The sequence below is a fragment of the Mastacembelus armatus genome, chromosome 6 (assembly GCF_900324485.2).
Source record: "Mastacembelus armatus chromosome 6, fMasArm1.2, whole genome shotgun sequence".
Lineage (NCBI taxonomy): Eukaryota > Metazoa > Chordata > Actinopteri > Synbranchiformes > Mastacembelidae > Mastacembelus > Mastacembelus armatus.
Genome location: NC_046638.1, coordinates 8,598,008 through 8,620,066, shown reverse-complemented (window position 1 = coordinate 8,620,066; position 22,059 = coordinate 8,598,008). Strand labels below are relative to the sequence as shown.

At 38.6% G+C, this 22,059-nt stretch overlaps 3 protein-coding genes across 3 annotated transcripts; all 3 read right to left on the bottom strand.

Moving 5' to 3' along the window:
* Nucleotides 1-765: 765 nt before the first annotated feature.
* Nucleotides 766-2,682, bottom strand: arpp19b (cAMP-regulated phosphoprotein 19b). The gene is made up of 3 exons (XM_026311087.1): nucleotides 2,507-2,682; nucleotides 1,941-2,063; nucleotides 766-1,852 (listed from the first exon to the last, which is right to left on the bottom strand). The coding sequence occupies exons 1-3, from the start codon at nucleotides 2,549-2,551 to the stop codon at nucleotides 1,682-1,684; spliced, it is 339 nt and encodes a 112-aa protein (XP_026166872.1). The 5' UTR covers nucleotides 2,552-2,682; the 3' UTR covers nucleotides 766-1,681.
* Nucleotides 2,683-3,398: 716 nt separating this feature from the next.
* On the bottom strand, nucleotides 3,399-5,925 carry rsl24d1 (ribosomal L24 domain containing 1). The gene is made up of 6 exons (XM_026311086.1): nucleotides 5,767-5,925; nucleotides 4,709-4,822; nucleotides 4,553-4,625; nucleotides 4,398-4,461; nucleotides 4,152-4,237; nucleotides 3,399-3,796 (listed from the first exon to the last, which is right to left on the bottom strand). Exons 1-6 carry the CDS (start codon nucleotides 5,845-5,847, stop codon nucleotides 3,720-3,722), a joined length of 495 nt encoding a protein of 164 aa, XP_026166871.1. The 5' UTR covers nucleotides 5,848-5,925; the 3' UTR covers nucleotides 3,399-3,719.
* A 995-nt stretch (nucleotides 5,926-6,920) lies between these two features.
* LOC113132719 (protogenin B-like) lies at nucleotides 6,921-20,583 on the bottom strand. Its single transcript, XM_026311036.1, has 19 exons — nucleotides 20,450-20,583; nucleotides 19,735-20,034; nucleotides 16,771-16,915; nucleotides 16,511-16,644; nucleotides 16,126-16,422; nucleotides 15,710-15,869; nucleotides 15,374-15,621; nucleotides 14,643-14,807; nucleotides 14,097-14,402; nucleotides 13,049-13,234; nucleotides 11,172-11,267; nucleotides 10,884-11,070; nucleotides 10,506-10,633; nucleotides 10,205-10,375; nucleotides 9,606-9,788; nucleotides 9,174-9,297; nucleotides 8,945-9,083; nucleotides 8,679-8,786; nucleotides 6,921-8,585 (listed from the first exon to the last, which is right to left on the bottom strand). Exons 1-19 carry the CDS (start codon nucleotides 20,514-20,516, stop codon nucleotides 8,172-8,174), a joined length of 3,558 nt encoding a protein of 1,185 aa, XP_026166821.1. The 5' UTR covers nucleotides 20,517-20,583; the 3' UTR covers nucleotides 6,921-8,171.
* Nucleotides 20,584-22,059: the final 1,476 nt, after the last annotated feature.

The following is a 22,059-nucleotide window of genomic DNA, read 5'->3' as shown; positions in this document are numbered from 1 at the left end:
ACTTTTCCACCTCAGTCCACATCAAGAAATTGTAATAAATTACAGTACAATCGGGTCAAAAACTAAACTAACTAAAGTTCCTGCAGCAACTCACATATCAATCAAATTGTCATATTTTTTAAATGCAATTTTGCATGTATCAATTTGTTATTTCTATCCAATTACCCATTTCTTTTAACATTTATTTTCTATATAAAACATAGCAATATATCTTTTTCCAGTATTCAAAGTAAATTTTAATTCTAGGAAAATTGATCCACCTTCTCAAGTATTGGATTACATAGGCCACATTTCTTTAGTATCTACCTTTGAAAGCTTTGAGGTTACTTATTGTTTTACATGCAAAACAACCCCACAATATGATGTCAAGGAGACCTGCTGGTCTCTACTCACTGGTAATCTTGCAGGGGGATAGAAGAGAGACTACACCTTTATTCCTTACCAAGGTATACCATAAAAAGTCCAGCTCACCTTTACAATAGTAAGAGAGAATATCAGTAATTATGGACATATTAATATAGTCAAGTCACTTGACTTGACTTGACATTAATATAGGCTAATAAACACATGACACAGATTTTTCTGACAATCTCCAAACATGGATTTTCAAATGTATGGTGAAAGTTATAGTGTTTCTTGTTAGCCATACTTAAGCTTATACGGTACTTCAGTACAATGTAAACTATGCTCATGTTAATGCAGGTAGTTTGTTGTTTTGCAATAAAGCGTTAAAAAAAAATAAGGACACATTCAATTGAATAAGTGTACTTTAGGATATTATGCAAAACTATTTTATTTACAAAACAAACAGTATAGTGTGACTGCACAGTAAATGCACATACACACTCCAGACATTAAGGGAGTTTCTTCCTAAGTGATTCCAGTCAGACAGTAACAGACATTTTAGGCAAGATTCACAACTAAAATTCTCACTGAGGGAGCAAATATTGCTCAAGAGGAACAACGGTTCATTACTTTTAAGGCCATTTTTTGAGGTCAGGATGAGATGGAGACCAGCAGCAAGTCCTGGAAAATGAATGTCACTAAAATGAATTAAAATCCAACTGGCTAGAAGTAAGTGTGTGAAATGATCTTCAGTACTTTTAAAGCACACAATTAAATAGCTTCACAGAAAGGGAAGGGACGAAAACAACCAAGATATAGACAAAAAAAAAAAAAAAAAAAAAAAAGATGACTTCACTTTTCACAGTTTAAACAGATATGCCTCTATATGAGCAGATGAACACTCAAATGTTTAAAACTTAATCCTATCTGCTAGTTACGTTGTACTTCACACATACATCACTCCAAACCTATATTTTCTGTCTTTTTGGTATGGTCTTCAGCTGCCATATGGAGGCACATATCCTTAAAAGGGAAAATGTTCAGTGAATATATGATAAAATGAACAATGTGTTTATGAGTGTGATGTTATGTTCAGAAACCCATCACTAGTCAGTGATTTTGATTTCTTGAGAAACATTTTCAGTTACTACTTGGTTGGATTTAACAACCTGACAATTCAGTGCCTGACAGTTGCCAATTTTTTTTTTTCAAGTATTTGGCTTGGTATACAACTTGTTCTTAGAGAATACATACAAAATCAAAAAATAAAACATACATGACAGGTAGATATGTGATGGGGGGTTGGAATGGTATCAAAACAGTAAACATAAAACCATCAACCAGCCAGTTTGCTGGCCACAATTGAAGTCTTTCTTTGAGGCAGGTCCTGAGGTGTTGGGATGTGGTCCCCTGTGATCTCTGTCTTCTCTGTTGGGGCTGACGGCAACTGTTTATTCTTCACTTTTGCTTTGGCCATGTTGTAATCACCAGAGTCAAAATACTTTTGCTGGACAAAGAAAAAGAGATCAAGTGAGGATAAAGCCTGGTAATGCTTAAATGTGACTCTAGCACTAATCTTTTTTTCTGAAACGCACCCCCTTCTGAAGTCTTTTCCTGAGAAAGTCCGAGCCCCCGGGCTTGGCTCCAAGGTTGGGATACCTGGCCTTCAGCTTGGCCTCCTCTGCTTTCTCCGGACTGATTACTTTGTCCTCCGTTTCCTGTTGAAAGAGCACAGATAAATGCTTTCACTCGGCTGTAGTGCTGGGTGAAAAACGGTGCACTTTCTTTTTAGGGTGTATATAACATTAATGATTAATGCAAATGTAATGAATATCCTGACAGCAGCAGCATTAGCTGCTATGGCCTCTGATTACTTTCCATGAGGGAAAATCCAACCGGTGTTTGCATTGACACCAGCCACTTATCCTGCCATTTAACTTCACGTTAGCACGTTTAGCTACTACTAAGCAATATTAGCTATGTTATAAATCAATTTATTAAAGAAACACCGTCGACGGCTCCAGTGTTTAGCGTTACCAACAAATGGTGGTAGCTAATTAGCTGATTACTTGGCGGTAGCATCGTTGGTGAGATTAGCCATGAATAGCTAACTAGCTCGCTGCTAACCAGCTAAAATGTGCAATTCATCGTGATAATTTACCTGCTGCTCCTCCAAAGTCACTGCTCCTTCAACCTCCTCGGACATGGCTGTATGGGACCGCTAATCTCCTCGGATAAACGGTGGCTATCGCCGTCCAACGAGCTCTTGTGCAAGATGAAGGGTACCACAGGACGCGACTAGGCGGGCGAGAGCAGCAGCAGGCCGGTGTATCGATGCCAGAGATGCCGATCGATGAAAACTGGGACCATCAAATTATCATCGCGTCAATGTGTCAAACGCCCGACGTTAAAAGGTGAAAGGTGCTTTATATCTAATGTATTTTTTGTAAATATTGGCCTTTTCCTCCAATATGTATAATTTCATATTTATATATTTATATTTCATTTCATTTCTCCATTTGATGTCATAATCATCGACCTTTCACAATAAAGCACCTTTATCCCAATTCTGAATAAAATGCCTTTATGTAAAAGTATATGATTTTTGTTACCTTTATACATGTTACATTGAATTGAACTATAGGTGAATGCGTGATATGAGCTTTTAATCTTAAATTTGTGGATCAAATTGTGTATATTTTGTGTATTCTTGTGGTTGAATGAGCAGCAGCTGATTTCTTGCTGAAAACCACTACATTTATAATAGAGATTACATATTAGATAGGTAAAATGATTATATTCTTTTATGTCCTTGCATTATACAATTTATTATCTCTGTGTATTGCAGTGAAGGGCTACAACACTTTCCCATTCTCCATAATGTCCTTCATGTTTATACCAATCACTGGAGATTAAGGGGTTAGAAAAAAAATTCACATGTAGCATTATTGTTTCTGCCAGCTACCCAACCCACTATCCAGTTTACTTCCAATATAGGGGTTAATTTAGCTATGGTTATCATGCAGTTTATGACAGAATATATAACAGAAAAATTCCCATTAGATGTTTATTTTTTGTCAGATACATTTTAACGTGCTCTGCATTACTATAAAACATTTCTATGCAACAGAATAACAGCCCCAATTACCACAGAGGAAAAAAAAACTGGGAGATGTGGTTAATTGATGCTGCTTTTAAGACAGACCTCAGTTAGTTAAATGCTTTCAGTCCTTTTACAGCAAATTAACAGTGGGTGTATTACTGTGTCACTCATCTGCTATTTGGAATATTTAATCCAATACAAAAAAACAATATAACACAAGGTCCACTTGCTCTTGATCTTCACCCACATAAAGAACTCCTTGGGCATAATATTAATCATCCTCATCCCCCATGTTGACATCCTCTTGTAACTTTTGCACCATTTTGTCTTCCATTTGTTTGGCCTTTCCTGTAAAAAACAAAAAAGGCAACATTTAAACAATGATGAAATCAAAGTTTTCTTGACAGTAACTATGCCAGTATTTTAATTTTTTGCTAATTTTATTTCCTTTATAAATTACCTGTGACTGTCAAATATCTATCATCACCAAAGTGTAAAAACAAACATTTATTTTTAATCAGTCCACCTCTATTAAGGGGGATGAAGAAGCATGAAAACTAATATTTTCAGTGTTATGTGTGGACATTAGCTATAGTTTTTCAGTGAGTCAAGCTGTATTAGGTCCCTTATACAAAAAGAGTGCTGTGCATAAGTATGTGTTCATAAAGATACATACAAGTCAAATCAATTATTGTTGCCAAACCTGCATGTGGTGCTTTGATAAGATGAATATTTTTCTTCACTTCGTTGATGTCCTCTTCTTTCTCTAACTGTTTGCCCTTCTTTAATCTATATGTTGGAGAGAAAAAAGGAGTAAAAGGCAAGGCAAACACGGCTTCCCAGATTTTTAAAATGCAATATTTGGTTTTCAGTGCAAATCCAAAATATAAGCCAGAAAATGTAAAAAAAAAAAAAAAAAAAAAAACTCAAAACACAAAAATCTGCTCACCTGTTCATGATAAATCTTGCCTGTCGCTTCTGTTTTAATTCCTCCACCCTCTTCATTGCTTCCACTGTAGAAAATAACAGTGAAGCATAAATACCCTGCTCAAAAATCAGTCAATGTTTTTGCAAGAAATTCTCAGAAGTAAATTTATAAAGTACCTGTCTTGTCCCACAACATCCTGTTATATTTAACAGGAATGTTTCTGCGTTTCTCAAACTCCAAAGAGTTATCCTGAAAGACCGTATGTTTGTTGGATAAGTAACAGTGAAACACATACAGATACTGAGATAGTGCTCTATAGACAACCAACTCACCACTGTCAGCTCCTTTCCAGATGCCTTTCTGAATGCTTTGGTCCATCTTGTCTTTCTTGGGTTACGCTTCTTCTTGAAGTTCTTATGGCATTTTGATCTGCAAAATCTGAATGTCTGTATTTATTCAAAAAGAGAAACAGAAAAACAACGTTGAACTTGATAAGAAACCACAGGACTTTGACTGAATATAACCAGGTAGGACCTACAGGAAGTTTATTGTAAAATTAAGAGTTGAGGATCAAATTTGATATATTCAGCATTGAAGATTGTTCAAAGTTAAAACTCTATATTTTTCACATGTTGATTAGTATCAGCCATTATAACGGCCAAAATGAGCTTATCACAGATAAATGCATGCCATTCAATATGTAACAATGAAAGAAATACCAATAGTAGATTAAAGGTAGTTCAGAAATATCACAGTCTATCCAAGAGTGTACAATATTTCCCTAGGGTATTTATTCGAGAGGAGCTGAGAAGCAATATAAAATGTAAATCAAGTAAAATACCTCAGTACTAACGTTACAGTGAATGTACTTGATTTGCTTTCCACCAGTGTTTGCCGGGAAGTGTAAATTCACATACGATGCATAATATCGAGGAAGTGCCACATAAATCTTTACAATATCACCGACAGACAGTTTTACCAACCCGATATGATTTTCAGTTAAAACTACAAAGTGTTTATGAGACTTAATTTCTGTGTTCACATTGTACCTTAAGAGGGCGCAATTACTCCATTGGATAAAACCGAGGCCCTGCTAGTTAAATGCCCGGGATCTTCTTTATTCCTATCAAGTTTATTAGCAAGGCAGCTTGGATCTAACGCTTCAGAGACTGTGACGTTACCGTGATGTGGATAAACCCCGGGCTGTAAATTAATCACTGAGTTTTTTTTTTTTTTAACTTTATGATGGCTAATAAAACCTCCCGATCCCACGTGAATCCAGCACGTTATGTTAGCAAGCTAGCATCAACCAGCTAGCTAACGGGTTTAACAGAAAAGCATGAACGTCTGTTAAAGTTGCGGGATTATTCAGGCAGAAATACGGCATTACCTTACAGTCGTTCCGTACAAACATCACCCCATGCCCGGGGTACACTGGCCCCGAGCAGAAATAACACTTCTCGATGCGCATTTTCACAGCAAATGTGCTGCGTGCGACAGCTGACAAAAACAAGATCGCCCCGTCGTTTTCTTCTGCTGCTTCTAAACGCGCAGATGAAGCGTCTGTTTGCCACTTAACGCCCCCTGCTGGACTTGAAGCTTGTTGCTAGAAAATGTGGAGACCGGATTCCAACCCGACCTTCTTACTGTGAACATTTAAGGGTCCCATATCCCCCAATACATCACAGACAGCTGTACGTTTTACTCCTACTTTATATTTGACTTTTGTATTTAGTTTATTTATATTTTAATATATATGTATTATATTAGCCAATATATTGAAGTGATTTAGAAAGTGTTGCCACTAAATCTAGATTATTCATCTTTTCAATGAACACTTCAGGGAACATTCATTTGCTCTCAAAAACAACACATAATTATATGCCAGTAAAGTCAAGAACACAAAGAGCAACACAAAATGTATTTTGCCAAGAAGAATTTTATTATCCATTACTTGTGTTCATCTTGAGAGTATCAAAAAAAAGCCTGCTGCAACATTTCAACACTTCAAATAATTTGATTTGTTGCTCACTTTGGATTTCAAGATGCATTTTGGTATTCAAAAGCAGAAATATCAAACAACATAACTTAAATAACAGCAACAGTCAAAGTCTATGCTCTAAATCTACATTTGGCTCCTGAGTTAAGTCAGAAAAATTACCTATAGCCTTGAAATTAACCTTTTATATCAATGCATTACATTAACAAACTTTAAAGTTGAAACCAGCCTTATCAGTTTAGAAAATGTCAAATAAGTATCCAATACATTTCCAATGTAACCAAAGTATCATTTAGGTGAAACCTCATGATAAAAAGACAGCAGTATCATTCTGACATCTCAAGCTTTTTGAAAAAAAAAAAAAAAAAAAAAAAAACTACATAAAAATGCCTTTCTAGCAATCAAAACCATTGAAAATCAGATCACATTTAAATGCAAATAGTGTAAATGAAAACCAAAGAAAATCACTAAAAAACAGAGACTTCAAGTTTCTTTGGTTAAGATTATTTGAATTACAAAGATATAAAAATTGATTATGTTGCTCTTCACACATTGGGTTTCCATTATGATAGTCAGTATCCTTCATTGTCACACCTGGACAGGAAATATTATAGGGAGAGTAGATGAATTCTTCCCCATGCAGGTGAATGGCGACAGATGATTCTCTAAACACAAAAAATAAATATCATCTATCACTGGTAGGACACACTGGATCTTTGGTCTGTGTCAATAATTTCCACCTCATCACATCAAGGATCAACTGAATGAAAAGCCATACCCATCTGAGGAAGCAGACAACTCTTTGGATAATAGCATCGGCATCACCGCTGCACTTAGCAATGGTATAGAAGGCAAATGGAACACAAGCTTGAGGGACCTGTGCTAAAGCTTTCACCAGAATAAAGCATCAAGAAAAGTTACACTGAGAAAAGCATTCGAACCACCATTCTAAGAGAAATTTACATTATTGTAAGAACAATATTTTGGCAAACATACCCTTAATGTACACCCACTATATTTTTGGCTGCTTTAGAATATCTATTGTATTAGCAAAAACTCTTTGTGTATAATTTTTCTTTGGATCTTATTATCTCTAGTATGTGAAGCCCTTTATCAATATTAAGGCCATGTTAAAGCTTTGAGTTAAGTGCAGGAAATGCCAAACAACATGGAGAGTTTAAGGCTCAAAACAGTTTGGCAATATCTAATGCACTTCTTCTTTTCACAACATACATCATAAAAGACAATGTGAATCAAAAGCTCTTTCAACCATAAAAATAAAAGTTGAAAAAAATTTTAAAGACGCCCCAGCAGACATAAGACATGTCAATGAAATGTTTTCACCTTGTCCCCTGAGTCTGAGATAACACTGCACAAAGGTTCATGAAAAGGAGGTAGTAATGTATATACAAGAACAGAACACTGAGGTCTGAGGTAGATGAAGTCAAAAGGGCTTAACTACCTTCTGCTCCAGTGGAAAGTAATTAAATATAATGAAAATGTATCACAGTATATTTCTTTTTAACATTCATCGTGGGTGAGCTTCGGTTTAGGACAGACAATGCCAAACACAGATAAACAGGTAGAGGGTTGTAACAAAAATGGAATTAAAATGCTATAGCAAACATTCATACAAAATCCTGAGGTAGATTTGAAGTAAACGTACATCTTCTCAGTCACAGCAGCTGGCTTCCTGAGACCTCATGCTTCAGGAAATATCAAAGGGGACTTGGAAGCAAACAAGATAGAAGTGCCATTACTTCGACTGCTGTAGAGCAGACGCAGGTCAGGTGGTGTTAGGAGCCGACTGCCTGGGACACGTGCAGAGCAGGATGAGAGCCCTCCGAAGTGGAGCAGATCCGGGAAGCATCAGGGACAAAGTGACAGATGCGATGGCTGATGATCTCCTCATTTTCCACTTCAAAAGACTCCTTCAGCCCTGTGACAGTGCCGCCATCATCTGGCCCAAAAGATTCTGGTCTGGAGGTTTGGGTGGTTGAAGGGTTGCTCATCTCTTTATTGCTTTCTTCACTGGAGTAGTGTCCAGAGTCTCCTGTTTCATGGCTGCCCTCACTGGTGTGAGAGCTCTCTGAGTGAAGCGGTCCATAGATGATCTCACGGGACGAAGGTGGCAGGGGCGCTGCGCCTAAATGCTCCTCATACCTCAAAACAGTTTTGCCAGTTTCATACAAGCAGGCTCGTCTCTCAGCCTGAGGGGATAGAAACGACTGAATATTAAGATAAAAAGAAAGGTGATTTATAAAAAAAAAGCTGACTGACCAAAATAATGCCACATTACTTACATCACTTTCAGCTGAATTCTTGCTCTCCTTGAAAAGCAGCCACTTCGTGCTTTGATTCTTGCTTCTGACTGGACCAGCACTATTTATCACCATAAATTTAGATCCACCCTAGAACATGTAAAAATATAGAGAATAACTGGTTTTATTAATGTTTGTGTGCTCTTTCCATTATAAAACCATTAAAACATGTAACTGTGAAACTTAAAATTGTATTTGAGAAGCCAGCACTCATCAGTGGCTCCTTAATTCTGTTTTGTTTGTCTCACCTTGGTATCTAAAAAGTGATCACCCATCATGGGTATAAGGGCCTCAACATTCTCTCCATGGTGTTCATTGGGCAGGGACAAACCAGCATGCGGACTTTCACCAGCTCCCAGAGAATTGACTTTGTGACTGGAGGATTTTCTATTAGTCGTACAAAAATAGTAATGTAAACATATGTCAAACTCATTGACGTTCTAGTTTTTAATTATTCCAAGCAATTATAATCACTACCTTGGTCGGCCCTTGCTGATGAGGATCACGGCACAGATAACAATACAGGCCAAGGCGATGCTCACTCCAACAATGATACCTGTCATCGACCTCTGGTCTATGTGGTACAGACCATCAGAAAACACTGGAAGATAAATAACATTGTATTACATATTACACATTAGCTAGGCTTTAGAGAGACAATTAAGACAAACAATTAAATTAAATAAGATTACAAAACAAAGTGTATCACCTCACAATTAAATGCTGTTTTTCAACACAAGATACCTTGATTAAATAAAAGTAGATTCTAATTAACCCTGGCTTACATCCCCAACCTGACAATACAATATAGCCTGAATATTTTCAACACTAACACCAAAAACAAAGCTTACCATATACCGTACCAGCTTAGATCCCTCTATCATGTATCTTACAGTGCTTCATGATTACCTGTTGTGTCAAGGAAGCTGTCAGAGTGCCTGGGGTTCTTGCTGCGGTGGGTATTTCCACGCTTCAGTGCCAGCTCCACAGGGTCAGAGAAAGGCCCATCACCGATCTGGTTGGAAGCAGATATCTTTACCAGGTAAACATTTCCCAGCTCCAGTTTCTCCAGAAGGGCCATTGTATGGCTTCCTGTAATCAGCAGCAGAATCACACAGAAAGGATTAGCTGTTCAGTACTGATAGTGGTACACTTAATGCTGCATAAGTAATTGTTTACATCATATATTCCATTTTTTTTAAAATTTTCATTAACAAGTACAGCTGAAGATGAGGAGTTAAGGTGATACACAAAACTGTGTTATTATTAGTAAGACATCTCTCACCTTATTGGTGATATACTTAACATTTCTTAGGCACTGTGGATGAGTTACATACTCACTTTCACTATTTGTCTTTCTAATGTTCTGCTGTTTTGTATCGTCATAGCATTAAAATATCATAAGTAGAGGTGTGTCTGTAAGAGCTGTTGCTGGGACACGTATTGCTCCCAACATACTGTCTTGCATTATTGATTTCAGAGATTACATGATCCAGTGCACTACGCACCCTCCCTCTGGATTATTTCCCAGCGTCCAGACATCCAGGCTTTTTGGGAAGCGTACAGGATGGTGTAGTGGGTAACCACCACATTGGGCTCTGCAGGCGCCCTCCAGGATACCAGTGCAGTGTCATCCTCGATCAAAGTTACTCGCACTCCTGCAGGTGCCTGGCTAGGTGCTGTACACAGTCACATTCATAATAAACAACATTTACTGAGAAATATACAATTATCTGATTTGCAGAAGAGGAAAGAGCAGGACACACAGACAACAACATGATCATGTCGCAGTGTTGTCCGATTTCTCACCTGCTGGCAGGGTCTTATGGTAAACAACAGAACTCCAGGGACTTGACATCTGGTCCACATGGAGACGCACAACAAACTCATAGCGAGTGTTTGGAACCAGATTTTGAACCATCATACTCTGTTTGGTACTGTGGACAAACAACGTTCTTACATTATGGACATATTTTTGGCAATAACCCAGAGCTAGTTGCTGTTTAAAAATGTGTAAATGTAGAGTAAGCTTTAAAAATTCATTCCAAAGAGCCAGTGATAAGCCATATCCTCACATCATATAACATGCAACGTAACGTAATGTAAATACTTATGCATCAAAAGCAAACAAATCTTTTGGAGGCTTTCTTTAAGAAACAGACTCAAATGTTTGGATTTTCAGCTTACGTTTGTAGGTAGCGTATGGCAGAGGCATTGTGAGTGCCCACAGGTGTACAGCGAACTGTGTAACTAACGGCCTTTCCAGGGGGGAAACTAGGGCAGTTCCAGTGTAAAGACACTGCAGATGAATTGTTGGCTGATACAATCACATGATCTGGAGGTGGAGGAGCTGCTGCCAGTTGGTCTCTAGCCGCTGAATAAAGCAAATAAAATCCACATTTTAATCTTATTTCTTGAGAAATTAGTTCTTTTCCATTTCATTATGGGAATTCTGAAATATACAAAGAGACTTACACAAACATCCCGGAGTACTGACTGTTTGGTCTGTCTGGTAGCCATCTCCACCTTGACCAACACCCAGAATCTTGACATGATACTTTCTCCTTGGATCTGGAACACAGAAAATAATTTTTCAAACTGACATTACAATAATTGCACAGAGCCACTTTTAAAAATCAATAATCCAGGAGGGGCCAAATACGCAACGTAAAGCCTGACATCACCATAACAGGCTCACTGACAATTAGCTGCAGGAGGGAGAGGCTGTAGGTCATAGCTGGCCACCCCCCATCCATGGACAATACATGGTCTCTTGAGTCAACCTAACCTCTCATTTATTATATGTTGTCATGTGTAAGGAACAAGAGAAAAATCAACTAGCCTTAAGGCTCACTAAATATGGTGACAAAATCAATAAACTCTATGAAGATTATGACAAACTGATACCACCATTTCACTTTTGAAAGCTATTTATCCCTATTAGCTCTAAGTTGTGCTTTAAAACAAAGTACAAATAGAACAAATACTATGTAGGTTAACAGGCTGGATGAAGTAAAATATGATCCTGTCTGCACTGCACAAGTAAAATATCATATCAAGCACTAGGTAAAAGACACCAGAAAGATAAATGAGGTCTTGCGGTCAAAAGATTTCGTTTGAAGACATGCAATCAAATTTTGTGTTTGAGCTTGAACACCTACAAATGCCTTAACTCCTAAATCAGGACATTTTAGGGAGTGTTAAGATTTGTTTTATGCTTCCAGTGTGAAAGGTCATCTTATGGGTATTGACCGATGAAGGCGGCATGTCCAGGCCTGATGTGGGGGCTGGGCTAGGAGTAGCGTTCAGCTGCTGGGATCCTAGGCCCATGGGACTGGGGGGTTTGACTGGGGTCAGCAGGTCAAGCCAAAATAGAACAGAAGGAAGCTGGGCACAGGACCGTGGGATAGAAGCTGGACCCTTTTTGTTCCCTGCTCCAGGTTTTTTCTACTGGCCTTGTGCTATACCCTTAAACATGGAACCAACATGGCTCCAAAACATAAGTTAAACTGAGGTTACTTACATTATTGTATATGACACCAATGACATGTGGCTTGTGTGAATATTAATATAGAGGCAAATTAAAAGCTTAAACTTTCTAGAAACTAATTTGTAAAAAACAATAAATTGAACAGTCACTAGCAATCTCTTCATTCTATTTCAGCTTTTTTTTTTTTTTAACAGAGTAGGAATGAACCTGAGACTGAAGGCTGACATCTCACAAAATAATAATATTAAGAGTTTTAATTTTTACAGCCCTGGTTTATATTGCATAAAGATTACTTTGGGTTATTTACATGGACAGCTTAGATGACCAGTGGGGGTAGGACTCTTATTCAAGACTGCTGCCTCACAGCTAGAGGTCAGTGATTTGGTCCAGTTCTGGCCAGTCCCAGGGGTTTTAGTCTGTGTGCTCTAGTGTCCAGCTAAAGGCTGGTAGGGGCCAGAGTTTTAAGGGGGGGCCGTGGAGACAATACAATGACCAGAGATAATTATGCAAGCTGCAGGATGGGAAACGGTGGTGGGAGGGACATCTGGACCCTGACCTCTAACACTGGGAGCCTGAGCTCACACAATACTGCAGCCAGACTAGAAAGGGCTGCAGCCTATATTGATCCGGACAGGGGGTGAAAATGCAAATGCAGCACCCAACTGGCCACTGAATTAAATTGGTAATGCAAAAGACACACATTTGAGTTAGGATCCACTGGCCCATTCTCTGTTGTCTCTACACCCAATCAGAAATCAAGATTGTAGTTATGCACTGAAATAATATCATATGTTTTTCATCCATTCCACTCTCCCATGATCTCACAACAGCAAAGCTGTAACAACAAGGCCACGCCACTCACCAAGGCCACTAATGGTATAGGTATAGGTCTGAGCTTGCAGTTGGATATTGGGCTGCTCTGGTTGGCCTTCCTCATGGTAACACAGCCGATAACTCTGGACAGCCACAGAGTCTGAGGAGGTTTGCCAGCGTGCCACAATAGATGTGCAGTTAAGTGGCTCCAGTTGAAGAATAGGAGCTGAAGGCACTGAGGAGACATAAACATGGGATTAATGCTCATATTTAGAATATTGCTCAGCACAAAAAGACTAAACCTCACCCAACCTCTTTAACAATAAACTAAACGATCCTGGATAAGACCTATAATTAAATAGAACATCTCCTAATTAAGCCAATGGTTCTTTTGAAGAGTCCATTCAAATTTAGAATTTTGGATGTGGCAAATTTATTATTTTAATTGCTGTCTCTGGAAAAATAATTTTAGCTATCTAGCTGGCTTTGTAGAAAAATTATCAATTTATATATTGTCCTCATATCTAAAATTTGTACTATACTTTGTCATTTATCTAAACTTAAATATACAACTAAACTTTTAAAACAAGGAATCCAGCTTTGGTGGACAAACAGCCTCCCCCAGCACCCCTGACCATGAAAAGAGGCTATTCTTTCCCCCACATAGACGCCTGAGGCCCTCTCTTTATGACCCATGACTGAGGCCACTCTAACATCACTGACAGCGTAGGGCAAAGGTTCCTGGGTAACCAACACAAAGACTATGGGACAATGCTGCAAGAGAAAACTCTAGTCATAAGCCAGCTACTCTGCATGCATCTTGCTATTCTAAAAGCAGCAACAAACTGACCTGACAAAAGCAAAAGCAGATCCAGTTAAAACTTTTCAAGCACATATGATAATTCTATTACTCCATGCCATGTACTTGTTCTCTCATTATCCTACTGAATGTGCTTGCTTTTGAGCCTAAGAATAAATTCTTGAAAACTTTGCAAAAAATTAAAAAATTAGAAAGCTTTATAAAACCGCAAGAAATTGTAACACCAGCTTTCAAAGTTTGGTAACAAGGTTTCCTTTTCAGCCTTGTGCAGATATACCTTTGCTGCTGGAGGTTTTAGGTGTACGGTGTGAGGTCCATGCTGACGGCTCACACCAGCCCATACGAGTGGCTGCAGCCATGCGGAGCAGGTAGATGGTGTCAGGCTGCAGGCCCTCCAGCAGATATTCAGTGCTGTTCTGAGGTAGCTCCACAGAAGTGACTGTGTTGTCTGCAGCTGTGCGATAGGACAGTCTATATGCAGACACCCGACCACGACTCAACTTGGCTGGCAGTGGCTGCCAGCTCACCTGGATATCTTTTGAGCTGTGGCTGGTCAGACTTAGCTCTGGGGTACGCAGGGGCACTGTGGAAGACACGGATATTACAAATACACTTTACCCATAACAGAGTGATGAGTTTCTTTAAAATACAAACATGTTGGCAAACAACTAGACTTTCACATTTCTATCACAAAAAAAGCCCACCCCCTTGTTTCCACTCAAAATGTTCTCTCTACATACATCAATTGCATGCATGTTAGCTAAACAATCAAAGTGATTTATTGCAAGGAATGCTGGGAGTCTCACTCTTGCTCTGTGCTTACCATCTTCCAGGGTATGTTGACTGACTTGGTCTGACATACGACTGGCTCCCATTGGCATATAAGCCACAACATAAAAACTGTAGTTTTGAGCTGATTCAAGGTCATCGATGATGTAACTGGTCGTGTCGTTGCCAATAACAACTTGGTATTCTTCATTGTTTAGTCCTGACATGCATCAGATCAGAAAGCAGGTTAGCAAATAGGTCAAGTTTATCCAAAAAAACAGAGATTCCTACGAAAGGTTGTTAAGCAGGTACAGTACCATGTAAACATTTACTGTAGTGTTTTGAAAGGCTTGATGCTTGTTCTGAATGTTACTTCTCCTTTTTATTATATTAGGCCATACTTTGTTGGATATTGTGTGAGTGATATATATGACATACATTTGACGTAAAATAGTACTTTACATTATTGGTCTGCAAGACTCAAAGGTTTTTAAAAAGCTCCCTGTCCCTTTAACTGCAAGCAGAATGAGCCTGGAAGTGGACAATAAGCTAGCTGAGGCTGTTATTTCAGTGAAGTTTCCATTCTGTGTCCCCCTTGACCTCTGCTCTGCACAACAACAGCAGATGGCCTTCAATGAGGAAGTTGATCATGTGAGCGAGTGAGATTGCTTCTTGTTATCAACTGTCACGTTGCATCTTTTCACATTTTTTATCTCTCCCAGTTCACAACTGATATTTAATGCAAAATGTGAAACATATTGAAGAGGTTCTTCCTCTTGGCCTCACCTTCAGCCTTCATGTAATGGATGGAGTAGGCAATGACTTTGTCTGCATTGTAAAGGGGTCTCTCCCAGGCCAGTAAGATAGCAGAGCTTGAGATGGTCTCAGCATGGATATTTCTTGGTGCACTTGGCCTATCCTCAGACATGACAACAATCAGGCGAGCCAAGGACAGCACAGAACCCTGTTCACTCTCAGCCTTGCACTGATAGATAGCATCATCTTCAGGGATGATCTGGGTAATCACCAGTTTACTGTGAAACAATAAAAAAAAGAAATAAATCAGCAAAAATCTGAGACAATTTGCTTTTGATTGTGATCACTACTTCTGTTATACATTACCTGTTGTACATTTTTATTCTCCCATTTAAGTGAACCTCCTCTCCATTCTTTAGCCAGCTTATGCGCGGTGGGGGCACTCCTTCTGCCTGACACATAAACCGAGCAGTGCCTGCTCTGGGACGGGTCTGGCTCTCAGGCCTCTCGACAATGGATGGTGGCACTAAAATGGAGGTGTAAGAGAAAAATAAAGAAAACATTTACCATGCTTACCATTTATTAATCCACAAAACACTAATTGTGTGGCATGTTACATCTAAAACCTTCTCTACAAGCAGAAGATTGTCTGAATATAAAAACTCATTCACATCTGCAAAAGCTATTGTTGTGTTACAGCATATGGAACATATGAAGCAGCTATAATATGTAGTCTGAGGGCGTATGGTATGATGGTATCACTATTTAAGAATTTACATTACCTAGAACTGTGACGTTGGCTGCAGCAATGGTGTAATTGCGGGTTCCAGGGGTAGTGGCCCTGCAGAGGTAGACTCCACTGTGTTTTGAATTGACATCAGTAATAACCAGGTTGCCACTGCCCAGTACTTTGGCATTGTACACATCGATAGGTTTACTGTCAGCACGGCTCCAGGAGATGATAGGTCGGGGATTGCCTGTGGCAACACACTCCAGCACCACAGTTTGGTGAAGAGAAACTGTGACATTCTGAGGTTCAGCAATGATTTTAGGCCTCTGACGTGGTTTTGGGCCAGTACCTGCACAAGAAAAACAACATAATGAAATCTAAATAGTATGATGGATTAATGTCCAATATGGTGGTTTAATCAGGTGCAATGACGGTACCTTTGTTGACTGTCAGCATGGCTTCCCTACTCTTCAAGCGGCTACCAATGTTAGTTGCCACACATCGATACTGTCCAGCGTCTCCCAATTGTACGTTATGAATCTGAAGCACTCCATTAGGCAAAACTGTAATTCTACCAACAAACAGTTAAAATTAGTTAAACTAGATAAAAACCAAACGTCACAATGCTCACAGGTTACAAATAAAAGACAAATACATGTTTATGTATGATGGTGTCTAAAATGACTCAAGGTGGTACCTGTCTGTCTGTAGCGGTAATGTGCTTTGGTTGAGCTCCCAGGTGATAGTGGCAGGAGGGCTGGAGGTCACTGCACAGGAGAATCGTGCCACTGAGCCCTCAGTCACAACCATAGGCACAGGATGCAACAGAAACTCAGAGATATCTGTAGAATAAAATAAATTATTGACAAAGCCCAGGATTATTAGCCACAAAAATCTCTAACTAAAATCTACCTTCTGAGCTTACATTGAAATAAATACATTGTTTTAGTCAGGAGGATACTGAATTAGGCAAGATATTTAACATGCTTATGTGCACAGATCTATTTAGCAATTACTTTCAATTGCTTAATACCAAGTATAGATTTTTTTCACTTTTGGTAAAACATCATACATTGTGCATAGTAAACCCTGACTTTGATGAATGTTAGTTGATTACAAAAAAAGAACTGATCTACATGAGAACACCATGGTCTTGCTTTTGTGCAGATGAGCTATTAGGTCCTATACTGACCAGCTGGCATAATCAATGGATCAATAAAAGAATGACAGTGAATGATGCATTGCTGATAAAAACTAATCCATTTACTTTGCATAAGAAGAAGTGAAAGCAACCACTAGGAATAGAAAATATCTCAAATATATATTTTTTTTGTATTACAAAAGTAAAAGTATAACTTGGCTTGTCAGAGATTACACAACACATGAAGGCTTCATTAGTTTCATGTTGCACATATTTTGCAGCAAAATATATGTAAATATTTATTTGTCCATGCAATATAAATACTGTTGCAATACATAAACCACTGTGCACAATTTGTTCACTCACAGTCTGTTCATAGGCATTCAAAGGGTCCTTCTATCATCATCACTAATAAATAAGCCCTGATCTGCATTTATCTGAAGCACACTATAAGACATGACCAATGACCTTCATTAATTAAGATAATAACTCTCTCCCTTCCCCCTCACACACAGGAACAAAGTCAATATCATGTTAAGCAAAATCAATACCTTGTTCTTCCACTCAAACTCCACATTTATGTCCTGATTTCTGGAAGATCTAAATTAAACTTAACTACCATTACACAGATAAACTGGTAACCCTGCATATGTAAAATGCATTAAAGGATTAGCCAAAACTATGTTGGTTTAGCGCTAGTACATTTCCACCCATGCAAAATCACATTAAATTATTTTTCTGATGGTCAGTATTGCCTTGATGTCTGGATTTATCCAGCTACTTTGTCTCCAGAAAATATGTGTAAGTGATGAGAATCATGAAAAAAAGCTAAGTTTACTCTCATCTGATAGATACCAAACCATCTTCATTTATCCTGGACTTAGTGATGTAGATGGTAGGTGTGGCCTGCACAGACTGATCCGCTAATATGGTCACTTCTGTCGTAAAGATCAAATCAATGTCGGGGTCAAACAGCATAAAGGCTTTTCTGAAGAGGTCAAAGTTTGCTTTCCCCCCCTGTCCATTCAATTTTATTCCAAAGTGGGAGCCAGGTCAAAGTCAGTTTACCATTTATCCAAAAAAAAAACTTGTGATTCTTATACTGGATATATAAACTACCAAATAGTACAGTAGTAGTAAATTCTAACATTAAATAAAACATCTACTCATTCGCAAATATTGTAAGAATGATATTACAGATTACAGATATTACAGAAACCGTCTGTAAATCCATGAGGTGCTGAAAGTGATGATTTAGTTCAGAGACTACAAGGAAAATACTTCCTGAATGTATGTAAACATGTTTTTTAACAACTGTGGACTATAAGGGCCATTCACATGACAAACTGGGGTTTCATTAACAATAGGCCTCTGCTTGACATGGCAACAGAGGGGACTGATCCAGTGAAAGGAATTGTGGGCTAAGAGAAAGAACAGCAGGGCAGGCCAGCCGTAGCAGGCCTGTGACATCACAAAGCCTTTCCCTGCTGACCTCTGACCCCCAGTACCCCTGGACAGAAGGGGAGCACAGAGGAGGCCCATCCTCCACTCCCTGCCTGCAGCTGACCAAAAACCTTTAACCCTTTCACTGACAAAGGCTGGCCACCAGATCAAACTTGACTTTTGAGGGTTTATATGTGGTTATAGAAACTGAGTACAGCAACAAATATTGTAAACATTTTAAAATTTGTTTTAGAATTTAGCATTTTTGCTGTGTCTAATTCTTCATTGTTTTGTACATTTGAGTTCTGGACATACTTCTCAAAACTTTTTTTTTGCTGTGTCAGGTTCAGTGTCAAAATCAGATTATTTCAGGGCGCCACATTATTTTCCAAGACCCCAATCACAGTGTATCGCTTCTAAGACGTGTTAAAAGTGTCCATGGTAGACTAGACCCAGTGAATAGACGCAGCTGTCCTGTCCACTGATATGTGGACAAACAAATGCCCTGAAAACCTATCCTTTTCTTCTTGGGCAGTCAAGGGCACTCCAAACAAAGGCTAAACAGCAAATGGCCTTTCAGAGATTCCTCTGTGTAACAGACCGTTCAGCAATTACACAGAGCCACAGTTTGCACTGAATATGCAATCGTACTGCATGTGAGGCTGAGAGGACTAATTTCTAACTTTCCGCCAATGTTTCCTGAGCAGTTTTATAAAAAGTGATATTTTTTACTCAAAAGAAGAAAAGCTAGTGTTCTCAGACTCATGGTTGCATATTTATAGCGTATCTAGGAGCTTTAACAATCTATCTTTAACAGTCTCTTAAAATGATCCTATAACAGCTTTAAACAACTTCCAGTGAATGGAAACACAGGCTTTGGAGGTTTATCCCCAGTAAATAAAAAAATATAGGTGTGGGCTACATCTGCTTCCCATCTCCAGGCTAATAACCCATGAACTTGCCATTTTGAAAGGTGCATGTTGGTACCACAAAGTAACAATAACCACATATTTTAACCCACCCTCCTTTGTGGTCACAATAGTGGGACATAATAATCACTCTGAGCTGAATACTTACTTGCGATAGTCAGACGTGATCTTTGGCTTAGGATAGCTCCATATTTGTTCTGTGAGAGGCACTGGTAGAATCCTTCATCTGAATCCTCCTTGGTATGCTTTATCTTTGGTATGTACAGGGAGCCATTAGGCAGAAACTGTATGTGCTCACTTTCTGCCAATCGAAGTCCATTTTTTAGCCACCTGATAGTGACTGGGGGCTGACCATGTGCCTGACAGTCCAGGACAACAGGGTCCTTTGGTAGTACAGTAACATCACTGGGCTCTGTGATGAAGGACAACTCACTGAAACATAAAACACCTGGAGGAAAAGAAAAGAGTTTATGTTTCTGAGTAATGGACGAGCAATAACGTTATACATGTTATTCCAGTTATACATGTTATATATATTATACAGCCCGACTAATAAGCGCTGCATATTATGAACTACAGAAATATTACTGGAAAACTACATTGATACTAGAGGAAAAGTTAGAAAAAGACCATAGATGTTGCTGATGAGTTTAGAAACGTAGTGAAAAAAAACCAAACATTATTTTTAACAAATAAAATATAAATATGTATGTACTAACATCCATATTTATGTATAATGTTACATATAAATACGTATGTTTGACAAAGCAACTGGCACCAGTCGCTGTGTGTTGGTGAACAGTCCGTTCGCGGCACAACTTAGAGATAACATCAATAACAAACAAACAAAATTAGAGACTTACCAGATGAAGGAAGAAACAAAAGAAAAAGCAGCCAGTGCTGGTAGACTTTCATCTTAAATTTCGCCATTTATCCTGATTGTTGTGTCATTTTTAATCCCGGCACCACCGTCCACCCTCTCTGTGTCCTATCCGTGCATCCCCGGTCTGTGTTCTGTCGGAGGACCAACGGGTCTACAGGACCCCCCAATCTGCCCGCCCTGCCCCGCCGCGCAGGCGCATGCGCAGACATCACAGATCAGAAGCAAGTGTGTGTGCGTGTGTCAAAGTGGGGTTCGCGGACCTCAAGTGCACCCCGGGAGGAACTGTCAGAAAACGCTGGACTGAAACGTTTCCCAGCAGTTTTGACACTGACGTTGAATCTAGCACTCTTTCTCGTCTATACTTGTCTCTTTCAGAAAACATCAAAATGAGAGTTGTTTACCTATTATTTCACTTTATCTTATTTCACTTTCAGAAGTATGTTAAAACATACTTTTCAGGTCTTTACAGGTCAGGTCCAAACAGTGCACAGAAAAGTTGTTCATATCTTAATTGTTTATTTATCATTCTACCTACATTGTACATAGACATATTTATTGCATGTTGATCCTAAGAGAGTGCTCTTCTCTGTTGTTTCTCTATTGTTAATGTTTCCTGCCTTTTTTTTCCTGTTTAAGAGGTTTTTAGTGTCTCTTATCAATAATGTGGATATGTTATGTTGCAGGGCTCAACAAAAGTAGAACCTTTTTACTGCATTCACTGATAACATACCACATAAAGCTGAAATGCATTTACGCATTAAACTCCGATCAGGTCAATAGATTACACTAGGAAATTTTCAAACTACAAACTGATAAGTAATCGACCACAGATTTCCCACATAGCGACTTAAAGATATTTTCTTTTCTGAGATATTTAAGGAAAAGATATGATAATATAAAATGACCACAGTGAATTATCAGTCACTATGAGCCACTGGTAATAAGGTCACACTGAACAGCATCTGCTCCTGCCAGAAAACCTGGTAATTATGAAGAGATATTGATAGTTCCAAATCAGCTGCCTAATGAATTCAGATATTGATCCAGTGGCCGTGGCTTTTGACTATAACCCTCCCATCGCCCAGCCCTCCTTCAATAGAATACAATGGGCTACAGCTGTGAGGTTGGCCATGCTGTATCAGCACAACACCCACCCATTCAGACGGAGAAATATGTAGTGTTTTGCAAAATTCTTTATATATCAGATACATTATATAACCCTTATTCTTAAGGACAACACAGTTGATGATTTTAAGAGATTACTGCCACAAACTTACACATCCACACTTCAATATCCAATCAAAAGAGCAGAGTGAAATGTAATTATGTATTGATTAGAGCTAACTATTGATTTAATCATCTAAAGCCTTATAGTTATAATTCAAGGCTCTTAACCAGTGGTCAGTTTAATGGCATCCCATAATGTGCTTACTCAATAGTTTATGTTACTTTACTAATGATTCTATATTCAAGAAAAACACATTTTTACCCATATGTATTTAAATGGTCATTTTTTTATTTGCTGTAATTTACCACTGATGAAGGGTTATTAACCAGTTAACTGACATAAAGGTTCCTGTTTCTGCAGTC